The sequence below is a fragment of the Branchiostoma belcheri genome, unplaced genomic scaffold (assembly GCF_001625305.1).
Source record: "Branchiostoma belcheri isolate BF01 breed outbred unplaced genomic scaffold, Haploidv18h27 scaffold2, whole genome shotgun sequence".
Lineage (NCBI taxonomy): Eukaryota > Metazoa > Chordata > Leptocardii > Amphioxiformes > Branchiostomatidae > Branchiostoma > Branchiostoma belcheri.
The window spans coordinates 8,083,696-8,095,523 of record NW_017803490.1 but is presented as its reverse complement, the minus strand read 5'-3'; the positions used below and the strand labels follow the sequence as shown (position 1 = coordinate 8,095,523).

The 11,828-nt window shown below is 42.6% G+C and overlaps 1 protein-coding gene across 1 annotated transcript; it reads right to left on the bottom strand.

The window, feature by feature from the left end:
• Positions 1-2,381: 2,381 nt before the first annotated feature.
• LOC109468498 lies at positions 2,382-11,094 on the bottom strand. The gene is made up of 6 exons (XM_019766742.1): positions 10,846-11,094; positions 9,262-9,414; positions 8,700-8,817; positions 3,521-8,275; positions 3,096-3,255; positions 2,382-2,505 (listed from the first exon to the last, which is right to left on the bottom strand). The coding sequence occupies exons 1-6, from the start codon at positions 11,014-11,016 to the stop codon at positions 2,382-2,384; spliced, it is 5,481 nt and encodes a 1,826-aa protein (XP_019622301.1). The 5' UTR covers positions 11,017-11,094.
• Between the last annotated feature and the right edge of the window lie 734 nt (positions 11,095-11,828).

Sequence of the window (11,828 nt, the reverse complement as noted above, 5' to 3'; positions counted from 1 at the left end):
TATGCTGAATATGATGTCCATAGAAAAATCACGTTTGGAATCTGCAATTCAGCCAATAGGCTGCGAGAGAGTTTCTCAGTCTGAATAAACCATTCATTGATTCATTCATTCCTATGGTGCTACTGTATTACCATTTATAATGACATGCGTCATGCATATGTAATGTACTCATTTGCATGCTTGTGAGTTCTTACATGCGGCCGCTACCCATTCAGGTTGGCAGAAAAATCACAGATCACATCATGCATTCAAGCACAGCTCATATTGATAGAACGTAATGGGAAAAGCCAAAGATGCCACAAATATAAACCCTGTTGAAATAAAGCAGTAAAAGGGGCACAAACAAACTACTATTATAGTAATAAGGCTTTGAAAACAGCGGTTCTGAAAAAGCGCCCCTTAACGGCCGTTTTACTAAGTGCAGGTTTGAACACTGGCAACCGTCACCACGAATGCAGTAATTAATTCACGCAGTGTTTTAGATTTTGTTTTCCTTTATTGCCCACGGCATGCTCATTAACACCCCAGCGAAGTGAGGAATGTCGTGTTAAGTGCCTTTGTAGCAAATGAAACTCCCCCTTCCCAAGGGCACAAGGTTGGTGACAGGGCAGGATTCGAACCCGGGACCTCTTGGTTCTGAGCTGAATGCTCTGTCGTTACGACACACTACAGCTTCATTTTATAACAACAAGTTCGGTCCAAATAGTCATGACTATATAAAGGAGAATGTTAAGTGCGACTCACCTGACCTAAAGGAACGTAGCGCGTCTTCCAAGACGAATTTTACCGGAGCTCTTTCCCTGCCGTGCACATCGTCGCCATCTTCCTGCAGCGCGTGGTCTTACCACCTGGTAAGGAATCACATCACCATAATTTGCATATTCCCAAATTTAAGAATCAACATAATTTGCATATTCTCAATTAAGTAATTAGGTTAGATCAAACACGGGTGTGATCGTTTAGCCTTGGTGCAGTCCCGCATCGAACTGCTAGGGGCCGTTTTTGATCCATGCACTGCACAACATTCGCTGTCAACCTTCATGTACACATCATTTTACTTCGAAATAAGTAGTTTTAGGATATAACTGAACATGGTCCGTTTTGCCTCAACAACTTTTGCTTTTATTCAACTGCTTCTGTGAAGTAAGGGGCTCTCAGAGAACGTCACTTTGAAAACAACACGAGGTGTCACCCAACATCTGCTTGGAGACATTGCGCGGTCCTCATTTGCATATTTGTGAATCATCGCTCAAGCAGATGTTGGGTGCGAAAGATATGCGTATCCGATTTCTTACTTTGGGTTTTTTACCTACTGTTCATTCGCTTTGCAGAATTGAAGTTAGTGACTTAAGCTTGGGGTCGCCACAGTAAACACTCTCTTCTTTTGTAACTTTTGTTACATACAGCTCATTTATTTGAAAACAGCTTCTACTACCTGAATGGGCTTCCCTGCTGTTCTATGATGAAATAGATAAATACAATGAAAGAAGCAAGAAATAAAATTGGCATAAAAAATGGTGTAAGGTACATGGCTTAACAGAATAGTACTGCACATATATTCATCAAACAAAACACGGCTCTGAAATGTTTGAAAGCTTTTATTTCTTACACATATCCAAACATTTACCCCTACCACATCACAATAACAAGCTTAAACAACCTGTGAACAGTCTTCCCTTTGCAAAGCACTTTTGAGTTCTATAACAAACTGTATAACAATCTGTATGTTAAGTTTCTACTCAAAATTGCAATATGGCAAAACTTTTGACTATGCATGTAAGATATCCTGATGTCCTAACTTGTGTCCCATTCTGTTATCTACCTTGAAAGTTCTAAAGTAACCGAACCAGAAATAAGTGAACCATGAAGCACTGTGTAACCATGTAGCTTAATATGTACTGTAATCATGACACATGTAGTAGACTGAGTAAAATGGCAAACAGCTATAAACTTCTAAGACTATCTCAACAAAATGTAACTAAATTATAAAATGCTTATCAATTCGTAGATTTTACATAAAATCTCTATTAAATGCTCTTGATATTAAAAAAATACCGGTATTTGTCAAATTTTAAGAAGATTATAAAATTTTAAGATTTTTTTTTAAACTATGGTAATCTACTAAGATTTTACAATCATCAGATACTACAGATACACTCCTTTACTAAGTATGTACCCCTCTTGATACAGGGCCTGTACAGCCAGTCCCATGCTTGAGTTCCTGTTTCCATGCTGCTTCCACCTGACGTCCACTGAGTGATCACTACTAAACACTATAGATGGTAAACACAGTGACTATAGACAGGTTTGACTGCACATTTACAGTCTGATACAGACAAAGAGTTTGATACACAGATACTTGTACTTAAGGTGAAACCATTCTACTTGTACCCCTCTTGGTACAGAGCCTGTAGTGCATCCCGAGCTGCCTGCCTCCGAGCCGCTTTCTTGGAGCTGGCCTCGGCCTGGAACGTACAGTCTCCAACCACTGCTGCTATCTGAACCCTGGAGAAAGAGGGAAGAAATGAGAGATCAGATTCTATAGCTTCTATCCTTTCAAACTGTTAAACAACATAGAAAAGTCCTAACGGTTGAAACTCAGCTTACGCCTGCACTGTGCCAGTCGCGGCACTCAAACCTGAGTTCCTACAAGTCACAGTACCATTCCACAAAGACTGTTACAGATACTCCTACTTTCTTTGGAATGTCAGGGACTGGAACACGATCTCCCAGGCCATACCCAAAATACCAGAGGCCGACAAGTTCAAGGAAGCAGTTCTACTACACTTGAGGAGTCATTAAGAGCACAGCGCACCCCACCCCCCTCATGTCTTATCCCAACTCAATTTCTTCATTGCACTATTTCAAATGTACATCAGCAGGGGGAGAATAACTACTTCCCTGAATTGAGTACCATTTCGCATTTGTCACATAAAAAATTGAGAGACAATACATCTAAATGAGGTATATACTAAGACATATACAAGGTAATTAAAATATACACAATGTCCAAACTGATGGGTGTTACGCAGTACCTATTCAAGATTCAAGATGCAGGGTTCGAAATACTTGCTACAGATGACTTTAGGCCTTACCTGGGCCTGTGTGCAGGACCAGTAACTGAGATGTCCTGGAAACACATGGGCAGGTGGTTTCTCTGACACAGCTCATTCAGCTGGACTATGGGATGGCTCTGCTGGGACACTGGAACGGGCTGGGCTGCAGCTGGATGTAAGGGTGTACCACTTGGCTGGGCTGTAGGGAACACAAGACAAAATCAACATTTGTGGTTACAAAATCCATATAACAATAGTATGTATTGAGATATCGCCTCAAATTTTGTATAATAGTGCTTTATACATGACTTGTACTAAGCTTGTAATCACAAAAGGGGACTGCATCTGATATACAAGAGATATTCATGGCATTAATGAAAAAGAAAGAAAGAATCAGTATAGATACCTAAATATATAAACTTAAGATATCTACAAAAAACAGAGCAAACATAAAAGTCGCTCACCTGCCATCACCACTGGTCTGCTTCCTTGTGGAGTTACCATGGCAACTGACACCTGATGTTTGCTGACCTGGCCGACCTCTGACCCATCACAACCTCTGGCCTCATCCCCAGCAGCCTCCCTTTGACCTCTTGGTTCAAACTCTGACCCATCATGACTTCTGGCCCCATCCACAGCAGGCTCTTGCCCTCTGGATTCAAACTCTGAGCCATCATGACCTCTGGCCTTGACCACAGCAGCCTGCTCTTGACCTCTAGGTTCCTGAACCTCTGACCCATCATCACCTCTCACCTCGACCACAGCTGCCTTCCCTTGACCTCTGGGTTCTTGAACCTCTGACTTCTCTTGCTCCTGAGGTTTTTTCTCATCTGTAGAGTACAAAGCTTTTGGCTGGGTCCAAGTGCTCTGTTGTACTGGACCTGTTAGACTGGTCAAAGCACTGCTTCTTACCTTTTCTTCAAGGCGGACTTTTACGTCTACGTTACCAAACAAGTCTTGGATCTGTGAATCTTGTCTCAAGTTTGCAATTTTGTCTCTCTGTACTTGTAAAGTGTGGGCAAATCCTTGACTGGTTTGTGTTTCAGTTGTGCGGAAGATTTTACATTCTTGTTTTAAAACAGTCAGAGACTTTTCATCTGTTTTCAACTCCTTGGCACAGACCTTGCTCCGGCTACAGTTCTTCATCAGATCACTAGATGGCTCTTCGTTGCTGTCAGTATTCTCTGTGCCGGTAGGGCTATAGGCAACCAGTCCTGAGCAGCGGTCACTCACAACTGTGGTGTTTTCTAACATCTTCTCCTTCACATTACAACTTCTTGTATCCTCTTCTTTACAGTTTGTATTCTCTGCATTGTTGCTATAGGCAACCAGTCTGGAGTAGCTGTCATTCAAAACTGTTATGTCTTCTGCATTCCTGTCCTTCATATCATCACTTTTTGTGTCCTTTGATTCTGCTTTAGACCAATAGTCTATCCAGAAGCTCTTGGGTGATCTTGGTCTCTGCCATCTTGTACTTTCATTCTGTTCTCTCTTCTCAGAGATAAACAGACCCTCTGGGATTAAAGGTGATGTCACCAGTGCTTGGTGGACTTTCTCAGACTTCTGTTGTCTTCCCAAGTGTCTCTTGTATCCACCCTGTCCTGAACTGTCCATCTGGTGCACACTACAAGTGTGACCTGTTATGTGGTACCCCAGTTGATGGTGCACCAAACCTTCAGCACCAAGGACAGGACACATGTGGTGTGCTCTGTCATCAATGTCTGTGATTCTATGTTGTTTTGTAGGGCTGAAAGAAGCCTTTTCTCCCAGCCTAACCTTTTCTACAGCTTTCCTAGATTCAGGGCTGTTGAGGTTTGCTTGTCTGTTGTTCCTTATCAGTCCCTGACTGTAGATAGGGTTAGTACCCATGTGGTATGCTCTGTCGTCAATATTTGTCATTCTATGCTGTTCTTCTACAGGGATGAAAGAGGCCATTCTGCCAATGCTAACCTTTGCTACAGCTTTCATAGGTTCCAGACAGTTGAGATTTGCTTCTGTATTGCTTCTTCTCTCTTCCTGACTGCAAGCATGACCTCTTCCATGCTGCTCTTCGTGTAAGTTTGAAAGCATCAACTGCTGTGACCCATGACCTGCATGCCCTATGACCTCACCCCCGGTTACCCTGCTAGTGTCCTGTATTTCAGCATACACTCCTCTGCCAATGGTCCTCCTAGGATCTGTTCCAGTGTGTTGGAAAGATGAAAAGCTTTCCTTGGTGCCTCCAATCTCACTTGAGAAGCTTTCTGGTCCTGAGACATTTTTCTGTCCACCACATCTTCCTGCTATCTTTCTGTCATTAACTTTGTTCAACAACCAATCATGAGGGCAAGCTGTCAACTGTTGTTGTTTTCTCTTTGTATCTGTGTCTGTTAGAGGGAAATATCCACTTCCAGGAGTTACAGAAACAACAGTCTCAACCAGTCCTCGCCTGAAACCTGTGTGTTCATCCTCTTTGTACCCAGACTGTTCATGTATTGATGTACAACTTGTGCTTCTTTGCTGATGTTCCAAACTCTCCTCCAAAGAAAAGCAGGGGTAGAGATTTCTCTTTGCAGCTCTTAAAGAGCTTGGACTTTCCGTGCCAATACTTCTCAGTTCTTCCTCTATAGGAACAAGTATTGGTGGGTTATCACGGCTTCCCAATGTCCCAACCATGCACTGCTTACTGATAGATTCTGTTGCTCTATGTGGATAGAGTTTAGGAGGACCAGAGGGGGATGTTTTTATGGAATTCCTCCTTAAAACTGAGAGTGGGGTGTGTTGAGGATCTTTGTTGCTACCACATGTGCCACAAGAGTGTAACTGGTTCTGAATCTGTGCTGACTTGTCAACTGTGACATCTACCATCACATCTATGTCTGCCAAAGGTTCCCTCATCGACACACCATTGTCCTTTGTCCTCACAAAAGATGTCTCTGTTTGGTTCTGTAGTTTGGGGATGTCTTTGGTTGTTGTGGAAGGTCTGGGAAGTTTAGGTTTGGTGTTAGGTTCCTTTGTTGTACTGGCAAAGTAGCTGGCTGAGTGTTTGAGGATGTGTGGAGGTGTCTTGATAGTACTGATGTCTTTCTGTGTGTTTTTGCCAGTGCAGTCTTTGCTTGAATCAAGTAAGTTGTTGTCAAGCTTTGAAGGTGCAACACTCATCCTTTTTCCTCCACACAAATCTCCAGACTTCTGGCCAACAGTGAACTGACTTTTTCCTAGGTGTTTGCCAGAAAGTGAGTTCTTCTTAGGTATTCTGAAGTTTGAAAGTTCTACTTTCTTTGCTTCACAACTGGTACTGCTTATAGCATTATAGTTGCTGTTTTGGCTTTGCAAATTTCCCAAGGATGTGGATTTTGCTGCAGTAGGTTTTGTGTAGGAACTGCCATTTTCTGTAGACATCCTAACAGACCGTTTGTCTGTTAGGACTTGTTTCTTTACTGGTGTCTTCTTAACATACTTTCCACAAGGGCTGAGACACCTCCTTGTAGTAGTGATAACCTGTGAGGTCTGGTTGCTTGTCTTGCTCTGCTTTTTACTTGACAAAGATAAAGCAGTTGGTGAAGATTTCTTTCTTTCTGCATAGAAGGTGACGTCTTCAAGAAAGCCACTGTCTTGCTCTTGGAAAACACAGCTGATATCTTCTCCCTGTGACTTCTGGTTGCTTTTTCTGCTCTGCTTTTTACTTGGCAAAGACGAGGCTTGTTGAACTGTTGGTGAAGGCTTCTTTCTTTCTGTATAGAAGGTGGCGTCTTCAAGAAAGCCACTGTCCTGCTCTTGGGAAACACAGCTAACATCTTCTTCCTCATCTTCTGCTGTGGCAAGACACGTTCTGAACTGTGCAGGCACTTGAGTGGATGTGGACACTATTTCTCCAGAACCTTCTTCCTCTTCTTCACAAAGTGATGTCTGTGTTTCAAATCTCATACCATAAACCTGGCCACATTCTGACAGATTTCTGGTACTGGAGCTTGTCTTTGAAGTTCCTTCTTCTGTTGACCCATCAGTAGAAAGACTCCTGTAGGTCTGAGTAGATGGAACTTGATGCTTAGTTGGTTCTTTCTGCTGGGTAGTTGTGGTTGCTTTTTCCTGCCTTCTCCTAGTGGGTGAGCCATCAATGAAAAGACTCCTGTAGGCCTGGGTAGACAGTTCTTGATGCTTAGTTTGAGGTGGTTCTTTTTGCTGTGCAGTTGTGAGAGAAGGCCGTTCTTTCTGCTGTGTAGTTGTAGTTGTGACTGCTTCTGTCTGTCTCTTCCTAGCAGGTCCACCTTTCCCCTGTCCTAACATCATCCACCTGGTGGGTTTGTCGCAAACCTTCCTCACTCGCCCAGTGCGCTGCATGTGCAGTAACAGCCGGTGTGTCTCCTTGGGCTTTGAACCCAGGGCCTTTGCAACGTCGTCCCCAGTCATGACCAACATGCCCTGTGCTTCACATATGAAGTTCATCAGTTTGGTTTCCATGTTTCCAGAGGGTCTGTTAAGTGAAGGGGCAAGGGTGGTGGGCATGAGTGTGGGGTTGTGCTGTACAGGGTCTTTCCAACTTGTAGAACATGTACTGCTACAGTAGCCTTCTTTGTTTGGTGGTGTTGTTTTCTTTATTTTTCTCTTCTGTTCTTGGCCTGTCTTCTTTTTCGCTGTGGATGCAGCAGTTTTCTGGTAAGACACTGAGGCAGGCACTAGCTGTGTCCTTTTCTGTACTTGGGATGAAAGACCAGAATCTGTAGTACTTCTACCTCTGCAGTCTTCTCTTTTTGTGGTTTGTGTCTTTGTTTTCTTCACTTTCTTCTTCAGTCCTTGGACTGTGTTCGTTGCTCCAGCTTTTCTTTTCAGTCCAGTTGGGACAATTTTCAGGGGGGTGGACTCAGAATCTGTGTCACTTCTGCTGCTACAGTCTTTTCTACTTTGTGAGGTTTTCTTCTTCCCTTTCAGTCTGGATCCTTGGTCTGCATTCCTGAATGACTCAGGACCAACCCTCCTCTTCACTGCAGCAGTTGTTGTTGTCTTGCAAGACCCAGAATTTGAGGATGTCTTCCCAGTTTTGGACCCCTTTTGTCCAACACGACAACTTGTTGACATTTTGTTCTTGTTACCAGGTGGTCTTCCTACTGTTTTCTTTATTGGCGGATTTTCAGCAGCCTTACACTGGCTTGAGATGTTCTGGGTGGATGTTGGTCCATCTCTTGTTGCAGCCAGAGGTTTTGAGGAAGAACTGTGGTACTCTGGTATCTGAACACTGTGTGCTGAAGAAAAAAAGGAATGGTCTTTATGAACTGTCACTGAAATTATACATGTTTGCATCAGTGTTAAATGAGCAATATTAATCAATCTTTTTATGAACGACTGGTGCAACAATTGACAACAAATCTTCCAACATTCTCCAAACCGTTTAAAGCACATCAGAACTTCTTATGACAAATTTGAAAGCAATTTTCTATGGTGAAGTTCTCCTATCTATTACCATAATTTGTAGCTATTCAGAATCAGAGGCACTAATGTTTTATCTCAATTTGTACATTTGTTAGATTACTGAGAGTCTACTATGACTAGCTGCTAGGGGCTACTAACAATCATCATAAAGTGTTAGATAAATGAATTTATCAATTTCATTTCATGAGACATGTAGATGTTAACATCTTTATTTGCCAATTTTGTTTTAAAACTTACCTTCTCCTAAAGAGATTCCCTGGTCTTCTGTTTCATCTTCCTCTTCTTCTCCCTCCTGATTCCCTCCTTCTGTCGATTCAAGGACCACAGATGACCCCATGGCACAGTGTCCACTGTCCTGAAATGGACAAATGGGAATATCTTTAGTTATCAAACAAGTTTTAACTGTATGTGATTTCCAACTCAAGAAATTGGACTAGCCAAAATTTTGATTGTACAACTCCAGTCTTTGTCAAGGAATAAGCAATTCACCACTTCTGTGACATGGTGTTAGTAGAGCATCTGACTGTTAAGCAAGGAGACACAGGTTCAATCCCCAGGGTTGGACCCAGACATGCACCCAGACATTGTGCCCTTGGGAAAGGCACTTCACACATATTTCCTCCCTCTGTTAAAGGTATCCTAGGCCCTGGCTAGTAGGGTTTGGGTTGGCATTAGGATCATAGAAATTAAAAAAAAATATTGCTTCAAGAAAAGACTTGCACTTTATTCAAGAATGTCTAACCCCAGGCGTTTTGGGGAAAAATGAAGTCAAAATTGGAGAAAAAGAAACAAATCTTACATTTCTTCCTTCCTCGTGTGTTCTGGATCCCCATGTAGACTTCTTGGCGGGTGTGTGCTGTGTCAGACAGGCAGGTTTAGGTGCAGCTGGCCCATGGAGGTTCCTCCCTGGGTATGTCTGGAACTTCATACGCCACGTGGTGAAGGGGCCAGTCTGGGGGAGAGAGGGAGGGAGGTAGGGAATAATGGACCTATACCATTATTACGTCACAGTTTGTTTACCTGTTCTAAAGAACATTCTAGAACGGTCAGTTAAAGAATAAAGATCATTTCAAAGTTTTTAAAGTGAGTTATGTCTGATTTTTGCTGCGTCTAGTTGTGTTGACACAGCATTACATGCCGCATGGGTGATTTAGTTGTGACATTAGACGAATTTCAAAGTAGTACTGTATTAAAAGCCTTATATTAGGCTAACGCTACACAAACACACACCGCGCTACGCACCCCTGTACAATATAAACGTCGATTGACCGGCATTCATTGCGGTAAACAAACTGTGACGTAATAATGGTATAGGTCCATTAATAATGTTCACTTCAAGTCAACGTTTCAGGTTAAATATTCTGCCATTTGTGGCATAGTGGACTTACACCACTTGAGCCTACATAACATCAACCCACAGGACAGAGGCAAGTGGCGGGCTGCCATCAAGCCTGACAGTATTGCTGTACAAGCATGTCTAACCGATGGAAGATGGGGAACAACAGACACTAAACTCGCTAGGCTGTTGAGCTTAGGAACTCAGGCATTTTGAATCCTAGTGGGAGACCGGATTAGCCCACATATTTTTTTCCTGAAAAATGCATTGAACTAATCGGGTTCTGAATCAACTCCAAAATGCTTGTATTTTGTCAGCAAAAAGAAAAAAAAGCTCTTGTCTTCCTAGCTATTAGCTAGATTTTCCATTCATCAATACAAAGCCAATCAATGCAAAGATTACAAGTTCAAAATTCATTGTTTGAATTATTAACCAGCCTGATATGTTTCCTAGGCCTGTTTTTAAATTGGTTCTACATCATTGATTTTCCAGCAAATCTTAGTGTGGCACACTAGTAAGAAAAATGAGTGTTGAAAGAACTTGTCCTGACAGGTCCAACATAGCATGGCGGCTACATCAAAGGATCTAGCTTCTTTCTTGAGTCTTTCACCCCAAAACTGTGACCCCAAACATGCCAAATCTTATTTCGTGACGTTCTAAAAACAACTACAATTCTATGACACAGCTAAAAACGCTTATATCTCCCCCTCTACTCTAAAGAGGAGCCAAAAACAACAACAGATAGCTAGAAACCTTGGCACAGCTGTCCCTGTCCTTGGTGCTGAATGCCATCCATATTGCTCTAACATTGATTAAATGTGTGCTAGCACCCTGGAAGAAATTACAGCATCCAGAAATCGTTTAAACTTACTCTAACATTTTGTTACCACATCACAAGTGAAATCTCGAAGCTTGCCTAGGTTAAGGACACACAATCTATGACTATTTTCGTCCCAAACTTCGCACCAGCTCCCTGTACGTTTGTTTACATTTGATAGCAGTTGTACAGTACCACAACAAGAGAAAGAACTCGCCAGAAAATCGTACCTGAACCTTTTCCACGAAACCTGATCGCCATAATCTCGCTAGCTGCTGCCCTACGCTCCGTGTGTCGAGTCCCAAGGCGGTTGCCACGTCGATAGATCGAAAATGGAGACCGGCATTTGAGGCAAAGAATTGGCAGATCCTGTCTTTCTTTGCCAAACCTTCGTCCGCCATTTTGCCCTTGTAGTTCGTTTTTGGAATGGCGCCCTCTCATTGGTCAGAAGTACAGCAGCGTTCACTAAAAGCGACGCCTAGCAACTTGCTATGCTATTGCAGGTTAAAACGACTGTATGCTGCAATTATTTTATTCATTAATTATCTATTTCTTCTTGTACGAGGGCCTAAGATGATTGACAACTACTGCTGCCCTGCTCGGAAAGATTTTATTCGCCATGTGGCCCTTGCTGTTCTTGTCACAGTCCTGGAATGGCGCCTTGTGATTGGTCAAAAGTCTGGAGCATGTCACCGCGACAGAGCAAATGCTCCATACTTCTGACCAATCACAAGGCGCCATACTGTGTGTCACTGACGGCTATAGAACAATGATGCTGATTGGTTCAAACCGTGAATACGTTACCCCAGTTGAGTTGAAAAACGTCACAGGGAATTCTTGATGCTGGTTGGCCCAATCTTAGTGACGTTGTATATCTAAATAAGGGCAACGTTCGAAAGCTCTAAGGTCGTTCTGTTTTTCTGTCAACATTGGTAGGGTCGTACAGTATAGTTGAAACTTTGGGAAGTTTAAAAGAAATCTCTTTTTTTTCAACGAACGAAAGCGTTCAGGACTCCAGATCAGCAACGTCTTTATTTGGACTTATACCTCCATGGACTGACGTTACAATATTGCCGCTTTTCACTTGGAAAAGATGGAAAAGGACACAAAGATTCAACCGGTCGATATCAGCGAAGCGTGAGTTGGTATAGATGAAAGTTTAAGAGTTAAAGAATCTTTTTACTTCCACAACCTGTTATTGTTCAATGACTGT

Bases quoted from the DNA above. Each gene is read 5' to 3' on its own strand.
- LOC109468498 (XM_019766742.1), bottom strand. From the start codon at position 11,016: ATGGCGGACGAAGGTTTGGCAAAGAAAGACAGGATCTGCCAATTCTTT. The intron at 8,818-9,261 runs GTAAGATTTGTT...TGTCCATTTCAG, and splicing joins CACACGAGGAAGGAAGAAAT to GACAGTGGACACTGTGCCAT. The intron at 8,276-8,699 runs GTAAGTTTTAAA...TTTTTTCTTCAG, and splicing joins GGGAATCTCTTTAGGAGAAG to CACACAGTGTTCAGATACCA.